At 48.2% G+C, this 9,802-nt stretch overlaps 1 protein-coding gene across 1 annotated transcript in view; it reads right to left on the bottom strand.

The window, feature by feature from the left end:
* Window positions 1-9,802, bottom strand: part of Dcaf4 (DDB1 and CUL4 associated factor 4) — a 22,556-nt gene that overhangs the window by 7,752 nt on the left and 5,002 nt on the right. The window contains 5 exon segments of the mRNA XM_031357730.1: window positions 1,539-1,641; window positions 2,790-2,872; window positions 3,513-3,670; window positions 4,029-4,129; window positions 7,252-7,348. Coding sequence (XP_031213590.1) covers window positions 1,539-1,641; window positions 2,790-2,872; window positions 3,513-3,670; window positions 4,029-4,129; window positions 7,252-7,340 — 534 coding nt within the window. The 5' untranslated portion in view covers window positions 7,341-7,348.

Below are 9,802 nucleotides of genomic sequence, written 5' to 3'. Positions count from 1 at the left end.
TGCCGTACTTGGAGCCGCCGATTTTGACATCATTCACAGTGAAGAGGCGGTCACTGGTAGTATCTGCCTGGAGGGAAACAGGCTACAAGTGATCTCTCAGGCCAAGCCATGTGGGCTGCCTAAACTCCTCTCCATCAGGGAATAAGGCGGGGACCCAGCCTACTCCTGCTCAATGACTACACGCAAGCAAAGTGATCTCAGAGTCTGCCCTGCCATTTCTGAGGCACTGATGAAGATGGCAAAAAGAGGGCCTGGCAGAAGTCTGGTGTCCTTAGTGACCATCTCAGAAACAAGTTTGGAAGGATCTCAGTGTTGGCACAGAGGACTATACCATGTGGCCACCATAAAAGCCAGGAAGAGTTCTAATTTAAATATACAACATGGGGCCTATAATCCCAGTGCTCAGGAAGCTAACTTTTGCAGGAGAACTGAGTCTGAGGAGTACAGTGTCTCCTTGTCTTAAAAAGCCGCCAGTAAGCTTCCTCTGACAACTCTAAACAAAAACATAACACTGTTATTTTAAACTAAAATCTCTCTAACACACACACACACACACACGCACACACACACTCGTGAGATTCCTCCTATTTCACAGTTTTGAAGAGTTATATGCTTGGATGTACCTACCAATGATGGGAAGAGTATGGCAAGCTGCCTTCCCAGTCCTCTGGTTAGACTACCCAGCTGGTCACATGTGATGCTGGGTCACAGGGAGGCTGCTCTACCACAGGCACACTGCCAGGGAAGGGGCTCTAGGGGACCCACTGTAGCAAAGTATCTACTGTCCATTCATTGGGCCCTCAGGAGGGCTGCTGAAGCAGAGAGAGACTGGGGCCTGGCCTCAGTACTTCCTTCATGGGTTGGCTCTGCTGTCAGGGGCTCCTGGGCCAGGAGGCCTCAACCCCGGTCTCAAGGGTCACTCTGTGGCTTTAACCTCTCATCTTGCTAGCTGACCACTGTTTCCATTGGCTTAGTCTTAGTCTCTAAGGCTTTCCCTTGGCCTCCAGGATGGATGCTGTGCACTCAGGAGGCCCATGGAGAGGGAAGGTCCTTCATGTGCAGGGTATGCTCTGGCTCCTTAACAATGTATACTGGACCCTAGACTCTAGTAGTTGGTCTTGATTTCCAGTCCCTGTCTCGGCAGATACAGAGACTTTCCACTTCCTACAAATGATATAATGGAGGTATGCAGGGCCCTGCCATTAAAGTCAGGGGCACTGAGCAAAGGAGCCCAGCATGCTGCAGCTGATGGCACATGGATCCTGCCTACACTGTGCACAGCTAGGGGGAAGATAGTTTGTTTGTGGTATGTGGCCAGACCCAGGTTTATTTCACAGGTTGGGATTAAAGGATGAGTGATAGACACACACACACACACACACACACACACACACACACCTTAAAAATAACATCAAAACCCTACCAAACCAAAAGGAAGACACCTGTTTTTGTTTTTCACAGTAATCAGCTCACTGAACACTAACACTAAGCCAGGAATGGCGGCCATACCCAGGCACCGACAAACACATCTCACTCACCAGGATGAAGTTAAACCGGTCACTCGCCAGAGCAGAAGGGTCTGAGCTCTGAATCTCTACCTTTTTCCTCTCCATGCAGCTCACACGCAGCTCATGGGATAAACTGGAGAGGGAAAGAGAAACAGGAGGGCATGGGGAAGGCATGGACACCACAGCCAGACGCCCAAGTCTGACGCAGGCGTATCATTTGTGGAGAACCAGCTCTGTGGGAAGATGTTCAAAAGTTCAAAGCCAGTCTGGGCCACATAAGCAAGGATGTCATGTTTCAACCATTAAAAAAAAAAAAGGCAAGACAGCTAGGATTCTGCCTTTCCCACACCCATCTCCACAGCAGTTCTCATACACAATGCTATGGACCAACTAGGTAGCCCTTCCCCAAATCAAAGAGTTAGACTAGAGCGATCTCTCCAGTCACCCAGTAGAGACATTCTCTTGGGATGAAGAAATGGGCCTGAGAGATGATCAAGTTGCCGAAGGGCACACAGCGGGTTAGAAGAGCCCAGATGTGCAGCCACCTACCTCCCCGTCCCTTTCCTCTTCCATAGGACAATTTCCTCTCCAGGTCAAGCAGAGGGGCTTCTCCCCCCTCTTGGGAGAGAGATGCAGGAGGCTGTATGCTACTTCTGCATGGCTGTCCTTTCCTGAGGTAGGCACTAGTCTACCTCACATGTATGTAAAGGAAGCAGAGGGTAAGGGCTAGGGTCAGACAGATCCTGTTTCTGTTTTTACCTGGAGTAAGTCCCTCTGCTCTGAACTTCAATTTCCTCTTTAGAGAACAGGAGGGGCTGTCTCTCAGCTACTACTTCCCAGCTGGTCGGTCTCCCTTCATCTTATCTTACAAACTAGACCTAGTTAGTGGACATCACAAAAGTTCTAAGTGAACAGTGTGGTTTTTTTGCATAATAAAGGGCTGGCGGCTTAGAGCAGGGGTTTAAAGACCAGCTGAACACAAGCAGAAGCAGAAGACAGAAGGAAGGGAGACAGACTGGGCGGGGGAAGTAGGCAGTGAGAACCACACCAGAGGCAAAGGTGGAGAAGTCTGGTTAAGATAGAGGCTAGCCAGAGACATTCCCAGCAAAAGGCTGACTGTCTTAAACGTATACAGATGTCTCCGTGTCTTTATTAAACCTCAAGCAGGATCCCCAAAGCCCAACGCTCATCGAGAGCACAAGGTCTCTGTGACTAGAGTTGGGAACGCCAGAAATAAGGACAGGAAAGAATACCCAAAGACAAAATAAGACGTTATCTTACCGGCAATAACTGGAGAAGTTGAGGAAACCCAGCTGGTTTTTTCGTAGGATGGAAGATGCATTAAATCCCACTCTGGTAATTTTCTAAGTTTATAATTTAAAATAAATAAATAAATAAATAAATTCAGTGAAGGTAGCCATGCTGGCATAAACCTGGAATTCTAACATTGGGGAGGCAGATACTGGATACCAGTTCAAAGCCAACCTTGGACACAGTGCTTTCCAGACCAGCTTGGGTTATGAGAGACGTTGCCCAAAAAGCAAAAACAACAACAACAACAACAACAACAACAACATTACTGTCTATTTGTTGTGTTGTAGTTTGGGTAACAGGTATTTGATTCTATGAGACACAATGAGGGACACAGGTATTAAAGAACAGAAATTTGATCAATGAAGTTTGATGGTGCCCTCTGAAAGTCTCCCCTCACTGGCACTAAGACAGACCTAGCACAAGGCAGTCTGGGGGCTTGCCAGTCTGTGCCACACCTCTTGCTTGCTCATAGGCAATAGGGTGGTGTATACAGAGTAAGACCAGATGCCAGGGTCTATGTCAGCAGACAGAAGGGAGGTGGGAAATGGGGCCTCTTGCCTGGTCTTTAATCCATCATTTCCATGCCAGGGAAACTCTAAAAGCACCGTATGTGAGTGTCATAGGGCATCTGACTGGCAGTCTGCTCTCAGGGGCAGATAGGTGCTGTTGGGGTAGCCAAGGGTAGCCCACCTTTTTCTGTGTGTCCTCTTGCTGCAGCAGCTGCAGCCTCCTGCTCTCCATCTCCTTGTGCTGGATGCCCTCCTTTGTGAGGGGGTTGCAGTTGTTGTGACCCGGGAGCAAACGGAAGTATCGGTTCTTTTCGGGGTCAAAGTAAAAACCTGGAAGATCTTTAGGAAAAAGAATTCAACCTGACCCAATTAAAAAACAGACTCACCTAATGATAATAAAGAGTCTGTATGTATTTCTGCTGGCTAAGTGACAGTCATGGTCAGCCACTGAGGTCTGTACCGGGACAACCATCTGCCCCAGAATCACTCCTGACACCTGGCTCCTTCTGTCAGTGGACCACTTTGTTTCGAGAATTCCATCATGTCAAGAATGGGGTCTTGACTCCCCCAACAAGAGAAGAGACAGAGCCCTGGCTGAGGAATGGCAACTAGGCAGGGTCATTACCTGGTTTGAGGCAGGATAAGGCTTTATCTTTCCTCCAGGCAGGCCAGAGGCCCTGCCTAGTTTACTGCCTACCTGGCACTGAAGACTCTCCAGTTCTGCTGGACGAGGTTGATGGGGACTCAACATCATGGTGGGCAGAATCTCGTGAGCTCTGAGATGACCCTGTGGTGTACCTGTTGGCACACAGTTGTGGCAATATGAGTGTGTGTGCTCATGGGGGCCAAATGACAATACTGCATGTCAGTCTTTGATTGGCCTGGAACTCACAAAACAGACTGGACCAGCTGGTGACCCCCAGGGTTCCATCTGTCTGTCTTCCCAGCATTGGGATTACAAGCATATGACCCAACACCCAGCTTTTAAACATGGGTTCCAGGGAATCAAACAAGTCTACCTACAAACCAAGCCACCTCTCATTCATTCTCAATGAAGGTCCAACTTAGCACATCTGTAGCCTTTACCTGACCTTTGTGATGGGGGAGCACTGACCCTCCCTGTGAATCAGCAAAACAAGGGTTGGCCTCCTTTACTTCCTTCCTTCCCTCCCCCTTCCTCTTTCCCACCTTCCTAAGAGGACACCTGTCACAAGAAGCCCTTATCTTCTCAGTTCCACATTTGCATTCCTTGAGGTTTTTTTTTTTTAGAATTTCCCAGGATGAAAAGAAAACCAGAGCTCTATTCCAGTAAGAATGTTACCAGCTTGGCTGTCTGTGTGCACTTATAAAGCCAGGCGAGCTTCATTTACTGGCTTCAGCGGCAGGAGGCTTAAATTTTATCTGGCCAGACAACCTTACAGATGGAGAAGCCTCAGCGACCAGGGGTAATTTCCTCAGTAATATTAGGGTGGAGCCACGGCTGACACTGGATCTGGATTTGTAAAGCCACCAGTGGCCTCTGTGGCAATTACACTGGAATGCAGGGTGAGAATGTCTCTTCTCACACACAATAAAAGGAAGTCTGCAAAGCTAGGCTGAGGGAGGCGAAGACCAGCCTACATCCCATCAATACCGATGCTAGGCACAGGACGGAGGCAGCCCGTCTGTGATCGGCAGGAGGATGGATTAAGAGACAAACGCTGGTCTTTCTCTCCAAGGGCTGCTGCTCCATTCTTTCCACACAAAGCCCAAGAGGTGGTTGTGCCCTCCAGGTTTCCAAGTTGCTCTGCCAAAACTGTCCTTGGATTCTTGCACAGATCACATCTTGCTGACCATTATGGCTTATGGGAAGGCCTGAGGCCCAGAAAACACCCATGACTTTCCTAACAAAACATACCGACTCTGGGTGGGGCGCTAACCTTCCTACAGTAGGGTCAAACTGGAGATTTACACCAAGTGAGACTCAATGTGTGCTCAAGACTCCAAGGGCTGGGCAGCTTATGAAGGGCTTTTACAGGACAGAGCAAGATGGGACCAAGTCGGGACAGAGCAAGTAGGGAAGGCAGACCTCCAAGGGTTACAGCTATTTTTTCTCCCATCGTCTCAGAAGGGATTTGTACTGCTTGTTGTAACTTAATCTGGAGAAGTGCCTTGATATCTGAAATCACGACCCTATACTTGGAAATTTAAAAAATATTTTAGCCGGGCGTTGGTGGTGAACGCCTTTGATCCCAGCACCTGGGAAGAAGAGGCAGGTGGATTTCTGAGTTCAAGGCCAACCTGGTCTACAGAGTGAGTTCCAGGACAGCCAAGTGAGTTCCAGGACAGACAGAGAAACCCTGTCTCGGAAAAAACCAAAAATTAAAAAATAAAAAAACAAAAAATATTTTAAATGCGTACTGGTGTGGGCAAGCACGCATGGGTTGGAGGTCAACTTGAGGGGAATCTGTTCTTTCCTTCCACAGTGGCAGCATGACTTCGCACCCACTGAGTCATCTTGCCATCCCCAAATTTCTCTATTTTTAAGGGGAGGGCTGGGTTGGCAAGGCAGCTAAGTAGGTACAGATGTTTGTGGTCAAGCCTGACGACCTGAGGTCAATCCCCGGGACTCACATGGTGTCCTCCTACAAGGTGTCCTCCCTTCACCTTCACATGCATGCCTTGGTACACACACACACACACACACACACACACACACACACACACACACACACGCACGCACGCACGCACGCACCCACGCACCCACACACAGGACCAACATGGAAGAATCTGAAACCAGCATATGTGTTGTAGAGAGGGAGCAACCTGTGAACCTGAGGGCCACACGAAGGCTTCCTCTGTCCTCCTGATAGGAGTGGAGAATGGGGCGAGGGTGGGGGGTGCTCTTGTTCTGAGACAAGAATGTTTGTACTTCCTAATAGATCAGATAGCAGCATATTATAGCAGGATAATAAAGGTACACAGAGGACTGTAAATGGAGTCTAAGAGGTGGGGAGCACATGGTACCTACTGCTCTGTTACTTGTGTACTTTTGGGTATCTTAAGGCTCCGTATGCTAGATGGTGGTGTTATACTACGAGTTCGAGGCCAAGTTCTGATCTACATAGAGAGTACCAGGACAGTCAGAGCTATGTGGAGAGAGCCCCTCTACACACACACACACACACACACACACACACACACACACACACACACAAAGACTTGCAGTTCACATAAAGATTTGTATATATGGTATGGGGCTGGTGAAATGGTGCGACTGAAGATAGCTACAGTGTACTTATTTATAATAATAAATAAATCTTTGGGCCAGAGTGAGGTTAGCGGGGACTGAGCGAGCGGGGTCTACCCGAGTGGAGTGACCGGGGTCAGTGGGGTTGACCTAAGTGAGCAGAGAGGTCCTTAAAGTTAATTCCCAACAACCAGATGAAGGCTCACAACTATCTGTACAGCTACAGTGTGTACTCATATACATAAAATAAATAAATCTTTAAAAAAAGATTTGTATATATTATGTAAATATTATGTGCTATATATATTTACATAAACAACATATATGTTAGATATATATTTATATAAGTCCTTTTCCAGGACGTATACTAGATAATAGCCCCACAAAGATCTCTTTTTTTTGCCTTTCCCAAGTTTCCAAAATGGAAAACTGGGTCTACAGTTGTGTCAAGAGGCTACTCTACCAGTAGCCTCTGTCTGACACTGTGGTAAGAAGCCAGTCACTGTGAGACAAAGACTGAGTGACTATGATCTCACTTCCCGGAGCAGTGGCTGACGGCAGGCAACATGTCAAGCTTTCGAGCGTACTGGCCCCACTGCCAACTTGTTCTGAGGCGTACACGTCTGACACTGTATTGGACAATGCCGGAACAGCACCAAGCAAAGCTGGCCCTCAAAACTTGCACACTTACCTCTCGCTGGAATCACACTGCCCGAGGGCAGGGCCCTGGTGGTGGCTTCGCCCACGTCTTCTCCTACTCTTCCAGATGTTCCTATCCATTTCCGTCCCTACGAGAGAGAAACACAGAACACCACACACCCGGCTGTGTGCTCATCACTTGCCTGGTAGCTCCACCATGCTCACAATGGTCACTGCTAAGGCTGCCACCCACGCCTTTATCTGCCTCTAGCACTTTCCCAATGTCCCCTCCCACCATTGACAGTGTAACCCTCTGTCCTAGAGAAGAGATCTGACCAGGCAGGAATAACTTGTTCTACATGTTTTCCACCTGCGAATTCTTACTCTCATCTCAGAGAAATAAACATCTGTCTCCATGCCTTTACAAAACACACACCCTCACCCCCACCCTAGATGTCCACCTCATCCTTCCTTGCGGACATCACAGATGTCTAGTTTATGGGTTTGTTTGTTTTTTTTCTCTAGAGACAGGGTTTCTCTGTGTAGCCCTGGCTGTCCTGGAACTCACTCTGTAGACCAGGCTGGCCTCAAACTCAGAAATCCGCCTGCCTCTGCCTCCCATGTGTTGGGATTAAAGGCGTGTGCCACCACCGCCCTGCATTAGTTTATGTTTAATGGCTCCCTCTCATCTCTGCTCCAAAAGCATGCTAGTGGTTTCAGCTGCAGGTGCTCCCCCTGGAATCCAAAGGTACAGAAATGTTCCAGCAGAGAGGTCTACATACCAATTTGATGTCTTCATATCCCCCCACCCCAGCATTCTGCTAAAATGCTCTTGATGAGGTGGCAACTAATGATCCACACTTTTCAAAGTTAGGGTGGGTAGGTGGGGTCTCATTTAGTTCCCATTCCTGTACTTAGCTTTGAATGGCCAAAATGTTCACTTGGAAGGTTCAGGCAGTGAGGTGGCTAAGTTAAGGCCAGCCTAGGCTGCCTAGACTTTCAAAGGAGCCCAACAAAAAGCTGAGAAATTGCTCTGCAGTTAAGAGAGCACCCACTGCTCTTGCAGAGGACTTGAGTTCACTTCCTAGCACCCACAACAAGCGGCTCAAGCCACTTGTTACCTCCAATTCCAGGGGATCTTCAGGCTCTGAAGGCACCTGCACTCATATGCGCATACCCTATCTTCACACTTATGTGATTTTTAAAAAATTTGCTCAGTGGGAGGTAAGGGTGCTCTTTGCCAAACATGAGCTTGAACCCAGGACCCCAATGACCTTTGACTACCACATGCACACCAAGGCCTTCTCCCAGTACTGACCAACCCCACAGTGAGCAGACATACATGCAAGAAAAGCACCCACATACACATAAAATAAAAATAAATGAAAGGTAAGATGGCCTGGTGGTACTCTTGTAATCCCCAACACATGGGAGGGTAAGGCAGAAGGAATCCAAGTTCGAGGTTATCCTTTGGTTCACACAGGGAGATTGAGACCAACCTGAGCTACCCAAGACCCTCAAAAACAAAAAGTACCCCCCTTAATAAAAAAAAAAAAGTCCATGTTTAAAGATTGGAAGTATGTTTTTCTAAAATACAAGTTCACTTTGAGGATGCATTTCTTTGTCTGTTTTAAACTTTGCTGATACATTCCTGTCTCACTGGATATGAATTCCTTTTTGTTTTGCTACAGGGCTAGAGACTGACCTCAGGGCCTGTGTGTGCTAGGCAAGAGATCCAGGGCTGTTTCTTCTATTCTTAGCACCCACTGACCTAGTTGGCTATGTGCAGATTACTGCTGAGCTAAACAAAACAACCGGCCACTCCCCCAATAACAAACCCTGCTACTTTCTATGGTGCCTGGGAGGGGAATCCTGGGCCCTGGGCCTTACTACAGAGTTTACCTCCAGCTCCCTTCACTTATGAGACATTCAAAACCAAAATGGGTATTTCGCCAGCATCTATGTCTGCCTATCACTTATACGCCTTGGCACCCGAGGAGGCCAGGAAGAGGGTGTCAGGTGCCCTGGCACTAGAGTTACAGACAGTTAAGAGCTGCCACCAGGGTGCTAGGAATCGAACCTGTGCCTTCTGGAGGAACAGCCAATGCTCTAACTGCCAAGCCATCTCTCCAGCCCCACTTCACTTTAAACCCTAAGAAGCTTCCCTCTGCTGGAGGGTTTCCTTTAGTATTTATATCTACACACCACTGGGCTTGGCACCACTCACATTGTAGGAGAGCAAGAGTGGACAGGCTAGAGGACTGGGGGCAGGGGGAAATGTGAGGAGCCAGCAGGCAGTTTGGTACAACCAGTCAGGTACAAGGGACTGCAGGAAGAGGCTGGTCGTTCTGGGGAGGGCTCCAGGAGCTAGGGCAGAGGCTTGATTACTTATCACAGCATTACCAGTTAGATGAAAGGAAACTAACCTCCAACAGTTTGACATCTACAGTCTTTTGTGGTATGGGGTGAAGAGGTGTCCCTCTGCACAGCCACGGCTAGCACTGAACGTGTGACTCTTGCTGCCTCAGCCCGCCATAATTCTGTGTGGACAGGTGTGCACCATCATACCTGGCTTGAAAGCCATAATCTTTTTTTTTTTTTTC

This window comes from Mastomys coucha, unplaced genomic scaffold (assembly GCF_008632895.1).
Source record: "Mastomys coucha isolate ucsf_1 unplaced genomic scaffold, UCSF_Mcou_1 pScaffold6, whole genome shotgun sequence".
Lineage (NCBI taxonomy): Eukaryota > Metazoa > Chordata > Mammalia > Rodentia > Muridae > Mastomys > Mastomys coucha.
The sequence above is the reverse complement of the archived record's forward strand: the minus strand, read 5'-3'. Positions and strand labels throughout refer to the sequence as shown.